This window comes from Bubalus bubalis, chromosome 24, assembly GCF_019923935.1.
Source record: "Bubalus bubalis isolate 160015118507 breed Murrah chromosome 24, NDDB_SH_1, whole genome shotgun sequence".
In the NCBI taxonomy this organism is placed as follows: domain Eukaryota; kingdom Metazoa; phylum Chordata; class Mammalia; order Artiodactyla; family Bovidae; genus Bubalus; species Bubalus bubalis.
Window position 1 is genome coordinate 4,036,957 of NC_059180.1, and position 23,576 is coordinate 4,060,532.

Genomic DNA, 23,576 nt, shown 5'->3' on the forward strand with positions numbered 1-23,576 from the left:
ACAGAATTTCTTTTGTTTTTTTTGGATATGTGGCTCTGTATGCAGGATCTTAGTTCCCTGACCAGGGACAGACCTTGTGTCTCTTGCAGTGGAAGGATGGGATCCCGGTCCGGGCGCCGCCCCCGCCGCCCCCCACCTCCCCGCCCGACCTCTGGAGAGTTCTTTTAAATGATTTTTTAAAATGATTACTCCAAATCTATTCTGGGGCAAAGGAGCTTTAAATTAAAATACATTTAAATCCATTCTTACACTGTCACTTTCTACTGTGGCTTTCTTAAAGGACTTAAGCCTTGCTTTTCATTTAACTAATTATACATTTTTCCCACCTATACCAAATTCCCAGACTTTTTCTTGGGTGGGCATAAGTAATGACATGAAATACTGTCTGATCTGAGAAGGTATTTACCTTCAAAGCCCTACAAATGTTTAATAGAAACCTATATGCTTAACTAGGAATGTAAAAACTCACTGTCAAAAAAAATCCCCTCAAAACCTCAGAACACTGTAAGTTTTGAAAGTTTGAACATTTTTACTTTTTACATCAGTGAAAGTCGCTCAGTCGTGTGCGACTCTTTGCGACCCCATGGACTGTAGCCCGCCAGGCTCTTCTGTCTGTGAAATTCTCCAGGCAAGAATACTGGAGTGGGTTGCCATGCCCTCCTCCAGGGAATCTTTTGGACGCAGGGATCCAACCCGGGTCTCCTGCGTTGCAGGCAGATACTTTACCGTCTGAGCCACCAGGGAAACCGTTTTACAATTAGAGGCTTCGTAATTAATATGATTATTAAAAGACCGAACTATCAATATATGAGTTGACACTGTAATCCACCTGAGGAGTAAGTTCTCCCTGTTTGGCCCCAAGAAACTATTTTGTTTCTTTTTTTCACTGTGGTAAGACAAGCATAACACAAAACTTGACTATTTTAATAACTGTTGAACGTTCGGCAGCGCTAAGCCCATTCACCTTAAACCCACTGTTCAGCACCTCCCTGTGTTTTTATTTTCTGGCTTACCACTAGGGGGCGGAAGAACACAACGCATCACCCGGCCTCTTCGCGCCACCTAGCCCACGCATGCGCTTCTCACCTGGGGCAAGGTGAACGGGGGCGGGGCAGGGGCGGGGCCTAAGGGGCGGGGCCACAGACGCCGGCTCGGCGCCGGCATTGTGACGTCAGGTCGCGCAGCCGGGCTGGGACCGGGCGCCGGCTCGCTGAGGCGCTTCCCGGGAGCGTGACGCGCCGACTCCCCTCCCCGCGGCCCGCCCGCCCGCCGGCCTCGCCGCCGCCTCCTTCGCTCCCTCAGCGGGCCAGCGGCCGGGGCGGAGGCTCGGGGGCGTCGCGGCGCCGAGAGGGCGGGCGGCCGGGCTTCGGCGCGCCCGGCGGCCCGGGTCCAGCGGCCGGTCGGTGCGCGGCGGGCCGGCGGCGGCGGCGGGCGCCGGTCTATATGGCGGCGGCTCTGTCGGGCCTGGCTGTCCGGCTATCGCGCTCGGCCGCCGCCCGCTCTTATGGGGTCTTCTGCAAGGGGTTGACCCGCACGCTGCTCATCTTCTTCGACCTGGCCTGGCGCTTGCGTATCAACTTCCCCTACCTCTACATCGTGGCTTCCATGATGCTCAACGTCCGTCTGCAGGTGGGTGAGGCGCGCCCGCCCAACCCCCTGCCTTCCCCCCGCCCCGGATCGTCCCCGAGCGCCGGTCCGCCTCGCGCGGCCCGGCCCACCCTCGCCCAGGCCGCGAAGATGCCGCCGGAAGGTGCCAGGCTGGATGCCGAGTGTATGGCTCAGCACCGCGCCTTTCTCCCGCAGCCCCGCGGGAGAAAATCCCCGCAGAGGTCATTGTTGACCCTGTTTTCGCAGAAGAGGCGGGGTGGGGTGGGGGCGTGGAGCGGCAGGCCTCGAGTACGGTCCTCCAGCGGGCTCACGGGCTCGGAAGGCCCCTGGCCCTGAAGAGGAAACTGTGACAATGACTGATTGGGGATGCGGGGGCGGGGAGTGCGTTTATCGTTGCCTTTTCTAGTTCCCAAACTTTATGAAGCTTTCAAAGCGATGCAAGCTTAAGGTAAATTAATTGATGTTAATCGATGTTCTGATAGAGGTATCCATGTTTATCCTGGCCCGGGGTGGAAGGTGGTGGTGGTGAAAGGAGTGGGGGTGGTGATGAGGAAAAAACGAGGTGTAAAGACGTAGAGAGGCAAAGGTTCAGAGGCCTGAAACAGTTCAGATGTGAAATAGTACACACACCCACACACACCCAGCACCCTGGAGATCATCTCTGCCATCAGGGATTGACATTTCTACCTCCCGCAAATTCCAGATGCCTTGTTCTGGCGGAATGGAAAACCGTCAAATTGAGAATGATTCCTTCCCGAGTGGGTCATAGATGGCCAAGTGCTGAGCATCTCTTGGCTTCCATTTACACATTGTGGAGGGTCTGCTGTGTGCCGCCTAAGGCTCTGATGAACAGGTCCCTGTTCCCCAAGAGCTTAGGGTCTGACAGTACTTAGGGGAAGCCTGAGCAGGACTGCGCGGAATTGACGTGGGCGGGGCAGGTGCTTTCTTTTTTCCCTTTGGTTTGACTGTGCCTGTGTGCTAACTTCAGTCGTGTCTGACTCTTTGGGACCCCATGGACTGTAGCCCACCAGGCTCCTCTGTGCATGGGGTTCTCCAGGCAAGAATACTGGAGTGGGTTGCCTTGCCCTCCTCCAGGGAATCTTCCCGACCCAGGGACTGAAAGTCTCTATGTCTATTGCATTGGCAGGCAGTATCAGAATATAATTGTCTCAAAGCCTCTCACTGGTGGTGTAAAACCCCTTATTGACCGAAATTGAGTTAAGGTGAGTTGGGATGAACCTGCCTCTCTATTTCAGGGTCCAAATCGAGATTCTTTTGTGTGAACAGGGGCTTGTAGCATCCTTAAGTGGTGCCAAAGGAGTCAGAAACTCAGGTTTCCAGTAGGTTGTAGCAATGAGCAAAGAAGGTGCTGGGAGTGGGGACAGAAATCAGCCAGAAAGCCTGTGCTCCAGCCTGTTGTCACCAGCCAACTGCTGTGTGCCAGAGGCAGCCATTTCCAAGAGAAAGTGGAAATCCTAATTTTTAAATATCATCGCAACAAAAAATCACCTTTGTGGGCAAAGCAGAATGTGTCAGGAGGCTCTATCTGACCCTCAAGCTCCACTTTGGAGACTTTCGTTCCGGGGTTACTTGTATAATTTGCAGGCTTCCTGGGTGGCACTAAGTGGTAAGGAACCTGCTTTCCAACGCAGGGGACATTAAGGGATGAGGGTGGGAAGATCCCCTGGAGGAGGAGATGGCAGCCCCCTCCAGTATTCTTGCCAGGAGGGGCTGCAGTCCGTAGGGTCACAAAGAGTTGGACACGACTGAAGTGACTTAGCACACACTTAGCACGTAGTCACAAGTAAGAGAAAATCAACAAGATGTTGAAAATAGCCAGTGGTGTACCATAAAACCTCACCTTTCTGATATGTCCACTTAGTTACTTTTGACCACCCCTCTAGTCCAAGCTGCCAAGGTGCCTCTATCTTTTCTCCCCAGGGCCCTTGGAGACGTCTTTTAAAAGTATAAATCAGATTGTGTCATTCCTTACGAGGAAAAAAAAAAGAAACCCAAACTGCTTCCCACTGCCCGTGGAATGCAGTTCACATGTTTCTGTCCTGTAGATTTGACTTCTGTCCACCTTGCTGACATCTCCCTGGCTCGTTCCTTGCTTGCTCTGTTTTCCTGTCTCCTCTCTGCAGGCGCCAAGCCTCTTCCTGCCCCTGGGCATTTGCATTTGTTGTTGTTGCCACCTGAGCACTCCTCCCTGGCTCTTAGAACTCCAGGACGCTCTCACTCCTGGCTTCTCCTTTGAGAAGGGTCTTTGGGACCAAATCGACCTGGTCTTCAGCCGCTGTTGTCACTGCAAGAGTGCTGAGGCTTGCTTCATATCAATAAGGAGTGAAGGACTGCATTCCTGCTATGATGATGAGGGTTTCCACATCTCCCAGTTGCTTGTAGGCCAGTAGGGGAAGCTCTGGAAAGGTCACTCAGATACAGATTTCCTAACGAGGCGTTTGCACTGTCGTGATTGAGGGCCAGCGCTCTGTGGAGGCGGGAGGTTGGCTCTGGGATGTGTAGCGCGGGCAGAACGGAGAGCCGGGGACACCGGCCCCACGGGTGGCTTGCCGGATGAGCCGTCGGGTCGTCGTCCACAGGCAGCACAGCTTTAGAGAACCGTGGAAGCTGAACACTCTGGCTGTAGAGTGCGGGGTTTATTTGGCCATTTCAGGTGTGCGTGGGGGTGGGGAGGTGCAGAGAAGGTGGTCCCTAGGTGCTTTGAGGGAGGGCTGCCTGAGAACCGTGTGAGGATTTTTCCATTGTGGAGTGTTGACACGCCAGCCCCTGCATTGCTCAAGGGTCACCTGTATTTGCAAACTGTATATCTGACAAGGATTAATCTTCAAAACATGTGAAGAACTCGGCAACAACCACCCAATTCAAACATGGGCAAAGGGCTTGAACAGACATTTCTCCAAAGAAGATACACCAATGGCAAGTAAACCCAGGAAAAGATGGGCAGTTGGAACGTGTTTGTGGGCAGCCAGGCCACCGGCCACGGTGAGGACCTGAGAAGTGGTTGCAGTGACCTCTGAGCCCCGAGCCCCAGGCTGTGCGCTTGAGCCTTGTGGCCCCGTGGGACGCCCAGAGAAGGGGCCCTGGTGGCCAGGCTCTGCTTCCCGTCCCAGCCCTGCAGGATGCGAATGTGGTGTCCCCCTGCTTCTGGGCCCTCACAGACCCATGCGGGCCACCTTCTCTCCCTGAGACTCACGGCTCCTGCTGTCTCCCCCCATCTCCTCCCGTCCTGTCCCAGGGACACTTTTGGGCCTGGAGGGCAAGTGACTGCTCGTCTGTCACTGGCAAAATCTCCTCACCTGGACCTGGGGACCCCCACGCCAGGCTTAGTCCCCAGGAGCCTTTCTACTCACTGCTCCGGCTCCAAATCTGAGCCCAGCTACACAGGCTGAGAAGCTTCCCGTGCCCAGCCCTTGCCTGACCTGGCCCTGCCCCCAGGAGGCCTCTCTTCTGCCAGGGAGGCAATAAAACCCAGTGCTGGGGGAGAAAAATTGGGAAACTGCAAGTCAGAGTCACACTGAGACTGGCTCTTCTGCAGGGAGGGGACAGTGAGGATGTGGAGAAATTAGACCCCTGTACACTGCTGGGAGGAATGGAAGGGGGTGCGGTTGCTGTGGGAAGCAGTTTCAGTTCAGTCGCTCAGTCGTGTCCGACAGTTTGCAACCCCATGGACCGCGGCACGCCAGGCCTCCCTGTTCATCACCAACTCCCAGAGTTTACTTAAACTCATGTTCATCGCGTCAGTGATGCCATCCAACCATCTCATCCTCTGTCGTCTTCTCCTCCCGCCTTCAATCTTTCCCAGCATCAGTGTTTTCCAGTGAGTCAGTTCTTCACAGTAGGTGACCAAAGTATTGGAGTTTCAGCTTCTGCATCAGTCCTTCCAGTGAATATTCAGGACTGATTTCCCCTAGGATTGACTGGTTGGATCTACTTACAGTCCAAGGCATTCTCAAGAGTCTTCTCCAACACCACAGTTCAAAAGCATCAATTCTTTGGTGCTCAGCTTTCTTTATTTTATAGTCCAACTCTCACATCCATACGTGACCACTGGAAAAACCATAGCTTTGACTAGATGGACCTTTGTTGGTAAAGTAATATCTCTGCTTTTTAATATGCTGTCTAGGTTGGTCATAGCTTTTCTTCCAGGGAGCAAGCATCTTTTAATTTCATGACTGCAGTTACCATCTGCAGTGATATTGGAACCCCCCAAAATAAAAGTCTTGTCACTGTTTCCATTGTTTCCCCAGCTATTTGCCATGAAGTGATGGGACCAGGTGCCGTGATCTTAGTTTTCTGAATATTGAGTTTTAAGCCAACTTTTTCGCTCTCCTCTTTCACTTTCATCAAGAGGCCTTTTAGTTCCTCTTCACTTTCTGCCATAAGGGTGGTGTCGTCTCCATATCTGAGGTTATTGATATTTCTCCCCACAATCTTGATTCCAGCTTGTGCTTCTTCCAGCCCAGCGTTTCTCATGATGTACTCTGCGTATAAGTTAAATAAGCAGGGTGACAATAGACAGTCTTGACGTACTCCTTACCCAATTTGGAACCAGTCTGTTCCATGTCCAGTTCTAACTGATGCGTCTTGACTTGCATACAGGTTTTTCAGGAGGTAGGTCAGGTGGTCTTGGGAAGCAGTTTAGCAGGTCCTCAAAAAGTTGAGTACAGGATCGCTGTATGGTTCAGTGGTTTCACTGTAGGCGCACACCGCAGAGATCTGAAGGCAGGGACGCAGGCGCTTGTGCCCCAGTGTTCCCGGCAGCACTGTGGATGATTCAGGCATCCGTCAGCACATGAGAGGACAGACAGACGCGTGTACCTTCAGTGGACTCTTACTCAGCTTTGAAAAGGAATGAAGTTCTCACACCTGCTACAACTTGGATGGACTTAAGGGACGCCATTCAAAGAGGCAGAACATAGAAGGTGGTGGCCAGGGGCTGGAGGAGGGGGAACGGGAGTTGTTGAATGAAGATGCTTCTCGTTTGGATGAAAACGTCCCAGAGCCGTGTGGTGGTGATGGACGGTAGCCTTTATGTGTATTTTACTGCAGGTTTAAAAGAAGTAGCAGACGGGAGATTATGCTCTTGGTTGTAGTGGCAGTGTTCAGTTGCTGTAACGTTTCTGTCTGTCCTTTTTTTGGGCTGAGCTGGGTCTCCGCTGCTGTGAGGGCTCCTCTCTAGTTGCAGCGCCCAGGCTTCTCATTGCAGGGGCTTTACCTGTTGCCAAGCTTGCGCTCCAGGGCTTTTGTGCTCCGAAGCTGTGGAGCACGGGCCTGGTTGCTTCGAGGCATGTGGAATCTTCCAGGACCAGGGGTTGAACCCATGTCCCCCTGCCACATGCATTGGCAAGCAGACTCCAGACACTGGACCACTAGAGAAGTCCTGGACATACGTTTTCATTTCTCTTGGTTATATGCCTAGGGTTGGAACTGCTGGGTCGTGTGGTAACTTTGTGTTCAACCAGTTAAAAAAAAATCACTCTTACTTCCTGATGAGAGTGGAGGGGGGAGCAGGGAGACCCTCAGATGAGTAGGAGAGAGGAGTGTTGGTGATCCATCACGGTGATGCCAGGGAAGCCCTGGAGGAGGTTGCATTGTGGGCATATCTTGGCATTTGCGCCAACAGGCTTGCCTGCCTTAAAGGACGAGGTGGTGTGAGAGAAGTGCTTGTTTGCACCTCTTTTTGTGTGAACTGTATCTGTTCTTTGCCCGTTTTTCTGGTGGGTTGTTGGTGGGTTTCTTGAAGCTTTGTCAAATAAGAGTTGTGTGTTGATAAGAGTTGAAAACATTTTCCAGTTACCATGTTTTTCATTTTGCTGACTTTTGGGTTTTGTCCTAGTTAGAAAGGCCCTCCCAACTCTAAAGATACAAGGAATTCACTTGTAATTTACTCTGGTACTAATACATCACATTTTGCTTTTACACATAAAACGTTGGAGTTTATCCTGGCATAAGGTGTACGGTATTGATGCAAACTGACCTGTCTCTACCTGCCACAAGGAAGCTTGTGCCTGTGCGTTTTGCCCTTGTCCCTACGTTCAGTGGAAAGCAAGCCTCCGGAGGACGGATCCTTCTTTATCTGCTTGGTGCGCTGTCCCCATCCCTGTGCTCAGAACAGCACTGGCCTAGCTTAGGGGCTCGGTGAACACTTGCTGATTGACTCTGTGCAGAAAACGCCGCAGGTGTGGAATTCCCTAGGAAAGGTTACAGTCATTAGTAACGAGTCTTGGAAGTCCTCGCCAGCTCGCCCTGCTCGGCGGTCAGTGTGCCGGGTACCTCCTCGGGCGGTGTCGGGCTCTCTGACGGCTCCCAGCCTGCGGCCACTCCCTCCTGGACCTGCACGTCTGTCCACGCTTGGGCCACTTTGGGTCATTCAGGGGTCGCTTCTCTGGCCTCTGCTTGACAGACTCCCTCAGTTGTGTTTTGTTACTGGTTCCCTCTGACATGCTTTTTAAAAAAAATGAGCTAATTTTGACTGCCCCCAGTCTTAGTTGTGGCATGCGAACTCTTAGTTGTGGCAGGCAGGATCTAGTTCCCTGACTCAGGATCGAACCCGGGTGCCCTGAATTTGGAGCATGGAGTCTTAGTCACTGGACCACCAGGGAGTCCTTCCCCTGACGCGCTTGCTGATGGCGATGCTCATAGCCGCTGTTTCTCGGCTGCCCCGGGCTGTGGCCACAGAACACGCTGGCTACATCCAGCCGAAGCGTCCTCATGCAGGACAGCAGGCGCCGCCTTGCTCGGCCCACCCTTCTGCCTCATGCCTGGCCGGGTGGGCACACCCTGGAGCCTCTGGGTGGTGGCTAGCGCGCGGGGATGGCGTGGATGCGCTGCGTGGTTCGCAGCAGGGACTGGGTCCGTGTGCCCGACTCTGTGCGCTGGTGCTTGGGGGCGGCACAGAGTGCCCTTCCTCTTGCTTGTCCTCTGAGCAGTGTGGCCAGCAGGGCAGTTTGTCTCAGATGCTTTCATGGTGAGCTCAGCAGCGGGCAGGTCAGCTGACGCTGCCTCCGAGAGCTGGGAGTGGGCTGGGAGTGGGCGGTGTCACTCCGAGGTGGAATCGGAAAACAGCACAAGCGAATGCTCGTGCCAGGCAGAGACAGACCATTGGGTACCGAAGTGGGGAGGGCGGATTAGGGCCATAGGATTAGCAGGTTCAGACTACCATGTGTAAAACAGGTAAGCAACAGGATATGTCGTATAGCCACCTCCTGTAGTAACTTTGATTAGAGTATGGTGTGTAAAAACACTGAGTCGCTGTGCTGTGCATAATATTCTAAGTCAGCTGTACTTCAATTAAAAAACCAGCCGTGAAGCCAGGTGGCATGAGGCATCACCAGGCAGGTCCCCCTCCACGCTGGTGGTCATCCAGCTGAGCAGCCGCCCTGCATTCAGCTGTGCCCCAGCCCCCAGCCCCCTTCGGGGATAGCCTTGCCGGCTGGCTGGCAGCAGCACAGAGGCGGGGGTATTTTTAGTTTCCAGAGCAATGGTATCCAGACCATCACGTCCCTGAAGCCATTAATAGTGCAGGTTGGGGAGGTTAAGGTGACCGCACCAGAGGGTGCAGCTGCGAATCGGGTCAGGCCTGCTGGCGCCCAGCAGGGCGCCAGCCTCCCTGGCGGGGATGCTTGTGGACCGGGTTTCTCCTGTCTGCCAGTTTCCTCCACACCTCGCCCCCACGGCCGCTGTGGTTCCCTATTCAATGGTTGTCTGTTTCTGGGGGGATAGGGGGCAGGCACTGGTGAGGGAGGTGAGGAGTAAGCTCAGCCCTGCACTTTGTTTTTCTTGCCCCATACTGTGTTTTTATTTATTTTTTTAAATTTAATTTTGGCGGTGCTGGGTCTTCACTGTGGCACATGGACCTAGCTCCCTGCTCCACGTGGGAACGTCCAGACCAGGAATCAAACCTGTGTCCCCTTCATTGGCAGGCGGATTCTTAACCCCTGAACCACTAGGAAAGTCCTGAATCACACTGTCTAGAATTTCAGAATAGACTTCCCTCATTTAGGGGGAAGGGGTCTCAGTGTTTGTGGATATGTCAGTTTGCCGTAATTTCTGCTGCTTATTATTTTGTAGATCTGGGGGTTGAGGGGTGGGAGATGATAGCTGGGCCGAGGACGGTTCATTGTGTAATAGTGCGTGCTTTATTTGGCAAGATACAGTGTGCCAATACGTGTACAGTACAGTGAGAGTAAACCACAAAAACCGCTGCATGGATGACTCTGCTTAGAAATTACTTGAAAGTTACTTCTGGCTCTCAATATATAAGTAATGTGTGTAACCATCTAATATCAAAAGTCATCTGGTTGAGGGCTCAGAGCCAAAAGTGTTTTAACTCACCTACTGAAGTCTTTTTGTAAAGAATTGAATACATAGTTTATCACTGAATTTACTGAAGCGCTAGATCTTGAGTAAGCAGCTTCAGATCAGATCAGTCGCTCAGTCGTGTCTGACTCTTTGCGATCCCATGAATCGCAGCACGCCAGGCCTCCCTGTCCATCACCAACTCCCAGAGTTCACTCAGACTCACGTCCATCGAGTCAGTGATGCCATCCAGCCATCTCATCCTCTGTCGTCCCCTTCTCCTCCTGCCCCCAATCCTTCCCAGCATCAGAGTCTTTTCCAATGAGTCAACTCTTCGCATGAGGCGGCCAAAGTACTGGAGTTTCAGCTTTAGCATCAGTCCTTCCAAAGAAATCCCAGGGCTGATCTCCTTCAGAATGGACTGGTTGGATCTCCTTGCAGTCCAAGGGACTCTCAAGAGTCTTCTCCAACACCACAGTTCAAAAGCATCAATTCTCCAGTGTTCAACCTTCTTCACAGTCCAACTCTCACATCCATACATGACTACAGGAAAAACCATAGCCTTGACTAGACGAACCTTTGTTGGTAAAGTAATGTCTCTGCTTTTGAATATGCTATCTAGGTTGGTCATAACTTTCCTTCCAAGGAGTAAGCGTCTTTTAATTTCATGCCTGCAGTCACCATCTGTAGTGATTTTGGAGCCCAGAAAAATAAAGTCTGACACTGTTTCCACTGTTTGCCCATCTATTTCCCATGAAGTGGTGGGACCGGATGCCATGATCTTCATTTTCTGAATGTTGAGCTTTAAGCCAACTTTTTCATTCTCCACTTTCACTTTCATCAAGAGGCTTTTGAGTTCCTCTTTACTTTCTGCCATAAGGGTGGTGTCATCTGCATATCTGAGGTTATTGATATTTCTCCCGGCAATCTTGATTCCAGCTTGTGCTTCTTCCAGTCCAGCGTTTCTCATGATGTACTCTGCATAGAAGTTAAATAAGCAGGGTGACAATATACAGCCTTGACGTACTCCTTTTCCTATTTGGAACCAGTCTGTTGTTCCATGTCCAGTTCTAACTGTTGCTTCCTGACCTGCATACAAATTTCTCAAGAGGCAGATCAGGTGGTCGGGTATTCCCATCTCTTTCAGAATTTTCCACAGTTTATTGTGATCCACACGCTCTCACTATTTGTTACTGTTGTTCAGTCGCTAAGCTGTGTCCCAGTCTTGCCCACCCCGTGGACTGGAGCACACCACGCTCCTCTGTTCCCCGGAGTTTGCTCAGATTCATGTCCATTGAGTTGATGATGCCATCCAACCATCTCATCCTCTGTCCGCCCCTTCTCCTGCCGTCAGTCTTTCCCAGCTTCAGGGTCTTTTCCAGTGAGTTGGCTCTTCACATAAGGTGGCCAAAATATTGAAGCTTCAGCTTCAGCATCAGTCCTTCCATTAAATATTCAGGGTTGAGTGTATGATTACTTTGTCATTATCGAAGGTATGATTACATTAAGGGTATCTTATTTAAAATATTGTAAGAATTCTGACAACATTTCACCTTTCTGAACTGTACTGAGTTATCCTATAAGGACATAATGAAAGTAGTTAGAAGCCAATTTTCCTGAGAGTTGGCCCATATTAAATGACCTATTTTTCTTAAGAATTAAAAAACAAAACTGTTCTAATATGTATTAAAATATATTTAGGAATGCTTCCATTTCAGGAAAATGGTCATTTTTAATACATTTAGATCAGTAAAATTAAATGTAAGGTTTAAAAGAACATGCTTTGGAGAGTTAATTTGCGAGAGTTAGGCTTGCCTTGGTGAACCGTGAGAGTGTTGGCTGTGCTTTGCACCGCCAGCTGTGGCGGTGACTTCTTGTAGCGATATGTACGAGCATTGAATTACTAGATTGTATGAACCCGGACAGCATATCAAAAAGCAGAGACATTACTTTGCCAACAAAGGTCTGTCTAGTCAAGGCTATGGTTTTTCCAGTGATCATGTATGGATGTGAGAGTTGGACTGTGAAGAAAGCTGAGCGCCTAAGAATTGATGCTTTTGAACTGTGGTGCTGGAGAAGACTCTTGAGAGTCCCTTGGACTGCAAGGAGATCCAACCAGTCCATCCTAAAGGAGATCAGTTCTGGGTGTTCATTGGAAGGACTGAGGCTGAAGCTGAAACTCCAATACTTTGGCTACCTCACGTGAAGTGTTGACTCATTGGAAAAGACCCTGATGCTAGGAGTGATTGGGGGCAGGAGGAGAAGGGGATGACAGAGGATGAGATGGCTGGATGGCATCACCAACTCAATGGATGTGAGTTTGGGTGAACTCCGGGAGTTGGTGATGGACAGGGAGGCCTGGCGTGCTGCGATTCATGGGGTCGCAAAGAGTCGGACACGACTGAGTGACTGAACTGAACTGAACGACTGAAACTAATATATTTTATGTCAGTTGTATAGCAATTTAACAAAAAAAAAGAACTGGGGACATCCCTGATGGTCCAGTGGCGAGGACTCCACCCTCCCAGCGGGAGGGAACTAGGTCTCACACACCACAACTGAAGATCTGGCGCAGCCAAATAAATATTCAAAATATAAAAAAATAGTTGGTGCTCGCTTCGGCAGCACATATACTAAAATTGGAACGATACAGAGAAGATTAGCATGGCCCCTGCGCAAGGATGACACGCAAATTCGTGAAGCATTCCATATTTAAAAATAAAATAAAATAATTGCACCTTATATTTGCATATAGCTTTAAGCTGCCAGATGTATTTGTGTCAGTGTTATATAGAATAATAGTCATCCTTGAATAGATTATGCCCCAAGGAGACATGAGGTTCCCCGGTGGCTCAGCCGTAAAGAATCTGCCTGCTGACACAGAAGATGTCGGTTCAGTCCCTGGGTGGGGAAGATCCATGGACAGAGGAGTCTGGTGGGCTATATGTAGTCCATGGGGTCCCAAAGAGTCAGACATGACTTAGCAACTCAACAACAATGTAAGTGAAGTTGCCCATGATTCCTTGAAAGTGGCTTGCCCTGCCTGAGTCACTGAGTATCATCCTCAAATAGGACACTCTGGGTAAGGCCTTGGTTGCTTGATTGAGTCATCTACTTTATCCTGGTTAAAGGGAGCCACTTTTTATTGAACCTGCAGAAATAACTACATTGCCATGAAAAGTGCAGAGCCTCAGTGCATATTTAAGTATTTTTAGGAAATACTGCATTAATCAAGTACTGTTCTTTTTTTGTGTGATTTCTAATTGATAGGTTGACATCCTGTTTTCTATCACAGTGTGGGAATCCTTGGCACCGGAGACTGTCAAAGAGACCTTCGTATTTGCTGGGAAATACCTGGTGTGTGTGGACTCTCCCGAGACCCCGTCTTCATTATTACCCTGTAATTTGTTGGTCTTTTCCAGGTTCATATTGAGATCCACTGAAGGACTTCCGCGGACTGACAGGCGTGTCCTGGGGCTCAGGGTGTCAGAGACACAGCATGAGGGACGGACACAGGCCTCTCCGCACCCGCCTCACAGAGGAGCAGGGAGCGGGCGCCGCCTCGAACAGAGCCTCGTGCAGAGAACTGTGGAGCGAGAGAAGGCAGGAGGCGAGCCCTGGACCAGCAGATGCCGCTTCCTGGGTGAGGAGGCCTGCGGCCGATGCCCGGGGAGATCCAGGAAAGGAGGAGTCATCTCTGGAAACAAAGCATGACCCGCGTGGCACCAGCCCCTTGCTTCGCAGTGGCCTCGAAGCGCTTCCACGGTGGCAAGAAGCAGTAGGAAGAAATTCAGCCTCAGCGGCTGCGCAGACCAACCCTGCGGGTCTGTCCTCGGCTCCTGCAGGGGAGCGGGGTGTGGGGCCGGCCCGTGGCGTCGGGGAGGCTCCTGGCACGGACTGGCCGCGGGCAGTGCCCAGGGCCACTGGCGGCCACAGAGGACGGAGCCACGGCGGAGAGTCCCGGGGGTCAGGACTGCTGGGCCGGCAGAGAGGGTCGGCAAAGGGGGTTTCTGAGGATGACCCGCCCCGTGCTTTCCTGGAGAAGCTGGACTCTGCGTTGGCACCCTCTTGCCTGCGATCCATCCTGCTGCACGCACATCCCCTAATATTCTTGAATAATGAGATGAAAAGTTTTTTCCCTGGCCATCCAGAGCCCATGTTTTCAGAGCCAAGAGTAGAGTACAAGAAAATGCTTTCATGGGAAAAAAGTACCTCAGATGATCTGCAGATAACAGTGGCATCACTGGCTGCACAAGCTTTTGAATGAGCAAATCTGTTATGCCGTGGTTAAGGTACAGGCAGAACAATAAAAATAGTGAGACTAAGCGCTGTCCTCGAATGCTTTCTTTTGCGTTAACTCTGGACGCACACGGCGCGGCAGTGAAGCTCCGGCTTTGATTCGTGAGACCAGACAGACTTAAAGTCAGTGAAACTTATGCCCACAGAAAGCTGGTTGATACGGAAGGCAATCTCTGTGTTTGAAAGACATTTAGGATTGGGAAGCCGAGTCAAGGAGGTTATTGACATTGCCTTATACAGCTGTCATACGAGAATCGAAAGCTGCAACAGCAAGCTTTAAGTTCACCTTCAGCACCATCCGGCAGGGCCGCCGTCCCAGGCACGCTCTCTCCAGCCTGTTCTCTGACCATCTGATGAGAGTAGATATTTGTAAAAGTCAACCCTGCTGGGCTTGGTCTGAGCCAGGCCAAGTTGATGGTAAGCTGTTGTCATTTCTGCGTTATGTAGAATAATTTGAGCAAAAGCTGATATCTTTTCTCACACCCCTTTCCTTCCACTTGACTTGCAATTTACATGGAGGCCCTACGGTGAAAGTTGCAATATTAACATTACCTTTACCTTTAGATAACTTTTCCTCAAACTAGGAACCTTAGCAGCGTTAACCCAAAATAAAAAATGAGCTTGAGCCTGTCTGCCGGAGCTCAGTCATAGAGGAAAAAAAAAAAGCAAGTATTTCCCCTTACAGAAGGTCTCCAGCTCCTAGGAGTTTCGATGTCTCCTGCACTAAACCTTTTTCTGCGCTGACCCCTTTTGTCGTGTGCTGGTAATTTGATGACAGGCACTGAAGAGCGGAAGTTTTTCAGGAGCCCAAAGAAGACGCCCCATTTCCGGAGTTACTGATTGCATATATCAGTTTATATTGCGTGCTAAATTACCATGCCGTGTGCTATTTTAGTGTTCTGGGAAAATGAAAAATAAAACCTGTTCTTTAGCATAATAAATGTCTTATTTTACGTGTGTAGTCTTGGTTCCCTTCGTCTTTATTATTAATGCAGCCTTCCTCATACTTGCGTTTGTTTGCGAAAAGTTGTTCACTGATTTAGAAGATTGGAAGCAGAGAATCAAAAGCAAAATGTAAAATTACTCTCGAACTCAACTGTCCAGATAGAATGAAATAATGTGTTATGATCCTTGTGGAGTGGGGTGCTCACCCTTATGAAGCAGTGGTCTGCAGCCAGGCTACAAGGACACCGACCCGACTGACTAGAGAAAAAGCCCTGGTTGTGGACTCTCCGCCTCAGCGTCGTCAACAGGCGGTGAAGGAGATGACACATTTCAGTGTTCTAGAATGGGATCGGTTTTCTTGTCAACACCCGCTCCCTATCCCTCTTCCCTCCCCACCCCACCCCCCTTTTTTGTTGTTTTAAACTCAGTCTACTTTGAGATGGAAGTTTCCATGACACATCAGCTGTCTTTCTTTTGTAAATTCCAAGTATGTGAATTTTCAAACAGTTGCAAAGAACAGATTCAGAATTCCCTATTTAGCATTAACTGAATTAACTTGTGGCGCTGGTGGTAAAGAATCCGCCCCCAAGGCAGGAGACATAAGTGATGTGGGTTTGATCCCTGGATTGGGAAGAACCCCTTGAAGAGGGCATGGCAACCGACTCAGTACTCTTGCTCAGAGAATCCCATAGACAGAGGAGCCTGGCAGGCTATGGTCCATGAAGTCTCAGAGTCAGACACGGCTGAAGCGACTTAGCACACACAAATTAACTTGAAGTGTTTTCGTATAGTTACGTCAGAATAAGGTAAGTGTTTTTATAAAAGCTTTGTGGAAAAGCTCACAGTAACTGTTTTGTTTACATTATTTTTTAGTGCACACCCACTGCTGACACTTCCTTTTTGTGCTGTGCTGTCTCCAGGTCTGTCCGGAGGTGGCCCTCCTGTGGAAAGTCCTGGGGTAGAAAAGTGGTGATAAATGGAGCGTATGAAACCTATGAAGTTTCAGGACTGTGAAGGATGGCCTTCTATAACCCATTCTATTTTTGAAGCAATTAGAGGAATAAGATACTCTTGAATAAGTTGTTTCCATGATTGAATTATAAAAGGATCCCTCATTTGAAATATTTTAAATGTGTCATTTTGGCAGTGAAAACTGAGGGAAGCCTGTTTTAAAAGTTCTGATGTCTATATGCATGTTCTTCTTTTTTGCCTTTATGGATTCTGTTCTTAAGGACTAGACGGCACAGTCACTTTAAATTTAGAAACAGCGAATAGTGCAAAATCTTGGACTTGGTTATTCAAATTTGGAAATCATGAAATCTTTTTCACATGGAGTGGATGTTGAGATCTTGAAGTGATTATGAAGTTGCCAGCCTGTAGAGAATAAAAAAATTAAGAAGCTTGTGCTTACATCAATTATTCTTACATGACTTGATTTTATAGCTAGGAAGCAACACATGTATTTTGGAGCTTTGTGTGTGTATTCTAAAACGCATATAGGCCATTTCCTGTAATTTCACGCAGAATAAGAAATGTGGGGACTTCCCTGGTGGTCCAGTGGATAAGACTCTTGAGTTTCCACTGCAGGGGACCCATGTTTGATCCCTGGTCAGGGAACTAATTAAAATTTAATTAAAATTAAAAGATGCTCCTTGGAAGAAAAGCTATAACAAATCTAGACAGTTTATTACAGAGACATTACTTTGCTGAAAAAGGTGCATATAGTCAAAGCTATGGTTTTTCCAGTGGTCACATATGAATGTGAGCGTGGGCCCATAAGGAAGGCTCAATGCTGAAGAACTGATGCTTTTGAACTGTGGTGTTGGAGAAGACCCTTAAGACTCCCTTGGACTGCAAGGAGAGTCAACCAGTCCATCCTAAAGGAGATCAGTTCTGAATATGCATTGGAGGGACTGATGCTGAAGCTCCAATCTTTGAGCACCTGATGTGAAGAGCTGACTCATTAGAAAAGACCCTGAAACTGGGAAAGATTGAAGGTGGGAGGAGAAGGGTTCGACAGAGGATGAGATGGTTGGATGGCGTCACCGACTCAATGGACATGAGTTTGAATAAGCTCTGGGAGTTGGTGATGGACACGGAGGCCTGGCGTGCTGCAGTCCATGGGGTCCGTAAGAGTTGGATACAAACAACAACAGGGAATTAAGATCCCACAAGTGGCTCGGTATGGCCAAAAAAAAAAAGTGTTTTAAGATTCACTTTGCACTTTGCTGTAGGTAACTTCAAAATTCTTAAGCTTTCTAAGGAGAAGTAGTAGAATGAAGGGATCTCCTAAACCATCCATATGAACTCAGAGCTGGAAATGGCTCTCCAACACCAGCCAGTGCTGGAAGCTTTGAAACACAGCCCAGCCAATTGACCCTCCATACGTTCAACGTAGCCATTTGAAACTAGAGGCCTCAGTAAGATGTCACAGGATGGTCGCTTCTGCTTGGCTCTCCTCGGCTTCCAGAATGTTACCTCTTTTTTTTTCTCCCAATTTTATGGAAACTTGGATGCACTGGACCAATTTAAACAAAGCATCTGTTCACTTTTCATTTGTACTTCACACCCTGCAAACTCCACAGAGCTGTGTATCTGCATGGCTGAAATGTGATTAGAAAACTTGTTTGCCAAGAGCCTGACTGCTTCTTAAAGGTCATCTTCATAGGCTTACGTTTCCTTTTTCCTGAAACGAACGTGTGCCATTGAGTGGAAGGCGTCTTTGAGGACTGGTGACTTGTGGTAAACAGCGGCGGTTCAAGGAGCGGGCGTGGCTGGTGCTGTTCTGCCTGTGTTTTAGGTATAAAACAAGGGCTTTTTATAGGGGAGCTGTGCCTTGCCACAGTATCAGAGTGGAATTCTGCAGTTAACTTGAATGCTTTTAGGTTTTTAAAATTTTTTTAAGGAAGTGGACTTGTTTTTGCTTCCTCATCTACCTACAAAACATTCTGCTTCTATCAGAAACAGGTAATTTGCTTCAGAATTGGAAATAGGCTGTTTTCCTTAACGGTTGTCTTCTGTGTTTAAGATTACAAGCACTTGGCCACTGCTGTTTGTCCAAGGTAATTTGGAGAAAGCATCGAGTCTCTGTGCTCCTTGTTTTTTCCCAAGAGTGACTTTTTTTTTTTTTAATCTTTATTGATGTGTTACAGTATTGCTCCTGGATTTTTTTTTTTTTTAATGTTTTTGTTTTTCGGCCAGGAGGCTTGTGGGATATTAATGCCCTGACCAGGGATCAAACCCACACCCCTTGCACTGGAAGGTGAGGTTTTAACCACTGGACTACCAGGGAAGTCCCTCTGTGCTCCTTTGACTTAAATTGCTGTATTAGTCATTTTCCAGAGAAACAATAGAATCTACAGGTACAGATATGAGGATATTTATCACAAGAATTGGCTCACGGGATCATGGAGGCCGAGAAGCCCCACTGTCTGCCATCTGCGGACTCGGGGAAGCCAAACGTCATCCAGTCCAAGTCCCAAGGTCTGAGAACCAGGGGCACCCCTGTCCACAGGCGGAAGAGGGACCCTTCAGCTCAAGCAGAGCAAAATCGCCCTTTCTCCTTTTTGTTCTATTAACTTCTAGCGTTTTGGGTGATGGCCACCTGCATTGATGAAGGTGATTTTTTTTTCCATATTAAAGAGTCTTGACTTTTATTTGGCATTTTATCTGAGGCTCTAATAAGAGTAAAAGAAAACGAAGATCAATTTCACATTCAATTTTAAGGAGTCTTGCGATAGTGAAAGCACCCAGACTGTAGCAACCTCGGAAATATGAAAACGCCTCATCAGTCAGTTCAGTCTCAGTCATGTCCGACTCTTTGTGACCCGATGGACTGCAGCACGCCAGGCTTCCCTGTCCATCACCAGCTCCCAGAGTTTACTCAAACTCATGTCCATCGAGTCAGTGATGCCATCCAATCATCTCATTCTCTGTCACCCCCTTCTCCTCCCACCTTCAATCTTTCCCAGCATCAGGGTCTTTTCCAGTGAGTCAGTTCTTTGCATCAGGTGGCCAAAGTACTGAAGTTTCAGCTTCAGCATCAGTCCTTCCAATGAACATTCAGGACTGATTTCCTTTAGGATTGACTGGTTGGATCTCATTGCAGTCCAAGGGACTCTCAAGAGTTCTCCAACACCACAGTTCAAAACCATCAATTCTTCAGTGCTCAGCTTTCTTTATAGTCCAACTCTCACATCCGTACCCGACTACTGGAAAAACCAAAGCTTTGACTAGACCAACCTTTGTTGGCAAACGCCTTGTAGTACACAAGAAAACACTATAAGGACTTCCGTAAGGAGGTAGTCTGAATATCTGCGAAGTCTTTCCAGTCTGAAGACTCCAACATCCGTTGTTCTGTTTTTCCCAATTCTAACCTGGAACTCCAGACAAACACTACAAAAAGCTTTTCTAGGCAAAGGAGTCTCTGCTGCTACTGTTGCTGTCTAGTCACTAAGTCGTGTCGGACTCTTGTGACCCCATTGACTGTAGCCTGTGAGGCTCCTCTGTCCATGGGATTTCCCAGGCAAGAATACTGGAGCGGGTTGCCATTCCCTTTTCCCTGAGGAGGGTGATCTTGACTCAACCTGCAGATTCAATTGCTAATAGTCTCTTCTGGAAATACTCTCCCACTCCCAGAATGCATGTTTTACCAGCTATCTGGGCATCACTTAACCCGGTCAAGGTGATGTGAAATTAACCATTGCAATTACATTGCTGCCTCTTTTCAACTGAGTTCTCAGATACATCAAAGAGTCTGCTTCTGGGTTTCCCTGGTGGTCCAGAGGCTGAGACTCCAAGTTCCCAATGCAGGGGCCCCGGGTTCGATCACTGGTCAGGGACATTCCCCGTGCTACAACTAAGACCCGTTGCAGCTAAATAAATATATTTAGAGTCTAGTTCTTTGTAGAACGGCTAAGGGGATATAGCTAGGACGTGGCACTGTTTCTTGTCACTCCCATCACCCTTCTATGACCTGATAAGGACTCGTGTCTGTTCAGAAAAACCTCCTTTATGAGGTTGATCTGAGAAAAGAGGGGAGTGGCTTAGTTCCCACGCAGCTACTCTGTTCTCTATGGGGCAAGTCCAAACATACATATGTGTGAGTTCACTCAGAACTTAAGGTTGTAGCGGTAAGGGAAACACTCATTTCCCAGCCTCGTGGTGCCTTTGGGAGAGAAGACTGAGCCAGATTCTGGTCCCTGCATCCGGGTGAGTGGCATGCAGGGTTCATTGTTCAGTTACTGTTCACATCTCCTATTCCACTGTGTAAGGTCGAGGTTTTTATTATTCTAAAATAATTATTTTAAAATATCTATTTTACTTATTTGGCTGTATTGGGTGCAGCACACAGGCTTAGTTGCTCCATGGCATGTGGGATCTTAGTTCCCTGACCAGGGATCTAACCCACGTTCCTGGCCATTGCAAGGTGGGTTTTTAACCACTGGACCACCACCAGGGAATTCCCTCAAGTAACTATTAAGTGGCCTTTTTCACTCTGGGCAAATTCCAACAGAACATTCTGTTTCCCTCAGAACAACGGAAATCAGTCCCAGTGGGTGGGGCACCGCTACCCAGACTCTGTGTTTTTAGTAATCTTAGTAATTCAGGGTAATTTCAGTGTAGCTGCTGGCTAATTCAAAGGGAATGAATGGGTGGGGTGTAAAGCCAGCCCCACAGTGGGCATGTGTGGTCCAGTTTTGCCACAAGAGGGAGCCACCTGTTCACTTAGGGTGTGTTGTTTCAGGGAAGGTCTAGGTTTTTTTTTTTCTTCCCAGTTATTTTGTTTATCCAAATTCCTAAGCAAAAATGAAGGTGAAAACACAGGCATTGGTTCAGTTCGTTGTGGTTTGTTAAGCTCAGTGAGGGTGATAAGATTTGTAACTCTTTAATACCCACAGCTGGTGCTCTGAAACCAGAAGGTCCACGTGTTAGAAAATGAATTTCAGTGGTTTTGTTTTCTCTGGGAGAGCGACTTTCAGTATGAAAATATGAAACCACATTTTCACCCCGTATCAACAAGAATGGTGGTTTTGTCAGCATGTTCTCTTCTGCCCGGAGCAGCGGAGCCCTGACAGGCCCCTTTAGAAGGGTCAAGGTCCAACTGCGCCCTGTCCACGTGTGAGAGCCTCTTGAAGACCCTTGAAGGGAAACTTGCCTCCCCATCCGAGTCATTTCTTCACTTCTGAAATCACAGCTTTATGTTTCTTTGATGGCTCATCGTGAAAAACTTTTAAAACGTCAGAATCTGTTAAAGTATTGGGAGCTGCTATTATTTTATAATGTCAATGAATGATTGCTCCTCCTCGTGCATTTTGGTGAAAGACCTACTGGAATTTTCTAACATGATAAATTGTGATAATAGATGTATATAAATAGCATACCAGTGATTTAACTTCTTGGAAACGTTCTGAGTACCACTTAGGACTTATTAAAATAAAAGCAGTTTGTTTGAATAAACTCCAGGCTTCCTCTTTGTGAGATATTTCCGTTCGGGTCTCTTGGGGAAAAATTGCTTGGATATTGTTCCCTCTCTCCTGCCCGATTCAGACACGTAATATTCAAAGCTCCTCAGAGATTTTGCAAGATCCCAAAATCTGGCCTGAATTTCTTGCAAAACTTATGTCTTTATGTTATGAAGCTCATACATTTATGTATATGGTTCATCCCCATGTTTACGGTTCTCTTAAGATGTTTCAGAATGAGAATGTTTTATTAAAAGAGAAACTAACAATAATGTTCAAACTCCTAAGAACATCCTTTTGTGGACCTCCCAGCTCTGCAGCACGAAGGGGCAGCCGGCCAGAACAGTCACTCAATTTTCAGAACCATGGTTCTCATTTCAGTACCAAGGACATGGAGGCCAGACGACCTAGCTAGTAACTGGCAGAGACATGATTTAAACAGTTGACCGACTTCCCCGGTGGTCCAGTGGTTAAGAACCCACCTGCCAATGCAGGGGACATGGGTTCGATTTCTCCTCTGGGAAGATCCCACAGCTACAAACACATGTGCTCCAAGATTAAAGAAAAAAAAAAGATCTTGAATGAATATAAGGTATGGACATTATATCCAATAGGGTAGAGGCTACCGCAAGTGATTACTTAAAATTTTTCTCAATGTATTTATTTTTTAAATTATGAAAGTATGATAATGCATTTACAGGAGACTTGGAAAATACAGAACAAGATTACATATAGTTCCACTGTATATTACAATTAATTTTTTAAGTAGATAAATTAAGATTTTTAGTTGAAGTTTTAATAGCAAACTCAAAAATTAACAGAATGAATATATAGAAAAGTATATTTCTATACAGATGGCTAACAAACACATGAAAAGATACTCAACATCGCTCATTATTAGAGAAATGCAAATCAAAACTACAATGAGATACCACCTCACACAGGTCAGAATGGCCATTATCAAAAAGTCTACAAACAGTAAATGCTGGAGAGGATGTGGATAAAAGGGAACGCTCTTGCACTGTTGGTGGGAACGTAAATTGATACAGTCACTATGGAAGATGATATGGAGATTCCTTAAAAAACTTGGAATAAAACCACCATATGACATGGCAATCCCACTTCTAGGCATATACCCTGAGGAAACCAAAGTTGAAATAGACACATGTATCCCATTGTTCATTGCAGCACTATTTACAATAGCTAGAACATGGAAGCAACCTAGATGTCCATCGACAGATGAATGGATAAAGAAGCTGTGGTACATATACACAATGGAATATTACTCTGCCATAAAAAAGAACACCTTTGAGTCAGTTCGGTGGATGAACCTGGAGCCTATTATACAGAGAGAAGTAAGTCAGAAAGAAAGAAAAATATTGTATTCTAATGCATATATACGGAATCTAGAAAAATGGCACTGAAGAACTTATTTACAGAGCAGGAATGGAGAAATAGAGAATAGAGGTATGGACATGGGGAGAGGGGAGGAGAGGGTGAGATGTGTGGAGAGAGTAACACAGAAATTTATCATATGTAGAATAGCCAACGGGAATTTGCTGCTTGGCCCAGGAAACTCAAACGGGCTCTGTATCAACCTAGAGGGGTGAGATGGGGAGAGAGATGGGAGGGAGTCTCAAAAGGGAGGGGATATGTGTATACCTATGGCTGATTCATGTTGAGGTTTGACAGAAAACCACAAAATTCTGAAAAGCAATTATCCTTCAATAAAAAATAAAAAAAGAAAGTAGAAAGGATATAGCAGACCTGAAAAGCACCATGAACCAATTCAACATAATTAAGATTTATACAATTTTCACACAGCAGTAGAATACAAATTCTATTCAGCTTCCCATAGACTTTAAACTTAGGGACACTGGAACATATCCAAGGGCATAAAGTGCAAAAATTTGATAATCTAAAGGTATTGAAATCATACAG

The 23,576-nt window shown here is 47.7% G+C and overlaps 2 protein-coding genes and 1 non-coding gene across 3 annotated transcripts; all 3 read left to right on the forward strand.

The window, feature by feature from the left end:
* The first annotated feature begins 1,214 nt into the window (after positions 1 to 1,214).
* On the forward strand, positions 1,215 to 15,187 carry LOC102392890 (small integral membrane protein 10-like protein 2A). The gene is made up of 2 exons (XM_006044297.4): positions 1,215 to 1,629; positions 13,350 to 15,187. Exons 1-2 carry the CDS (start codon positions 1,444 to 1,446, stop codon positions 13,368 to 13,370), a joined length of 207 nt encoding a protein of 68 aa, XP_006044359.3. The 5' UTR covers positions 1,215 to 1,443; the 3' UTR covers positions 13,371 to 15,187.
* On the forward strand, positions 12,537 to 12,643 carry LOC112581904. Its single transcript, XR_003106579.3, has one exon. It is a non-coding gene; the product is annotated as a U6 spliceosomal RNA (small nuclear RNA).
* On the forward strand, positions 13,427 to 15,187 carry FAM220A (family with sequence similarity 220 member A). The gene has a single exon (XM_044936233.1). It carries the CDS (start codon positions 13,427 to 13,429, stop codon positions 14,192 to 14,194), a length of 768 nt encoding a protein of 255 aa, XP_044792168.1. The 3' UTR covers positions 14,195 to 15,187.
* Positions 15,188 to 23,576: the final 8,389 nt, after the last annotated feature.

Bases quoted from the DNA above. Each gene is read 5' to 3' on its own strand.
- LOC102392890 (XM_006044297.4), top strand. From the start codon at position 1,444: ATGGCGGCGGCTCTGTCGGGCCTGGCTGTCCGGCTATCGCGCTCGGCC. The intron at 1,630-13,349 runs GTGGGTGAGGCG...GGTCTTTTCCAG, and splicing joins TGCTCAACGTCCGTCTGCAG to GTTCATATTGAGATCCACTG.
- FAM220A (XM_044936233.1), top strand. From the start codon at position 13,427: ATGAGGGACGGACACAGGCCTCTCCGCACCCGCCTCACAGAGGAGCAG.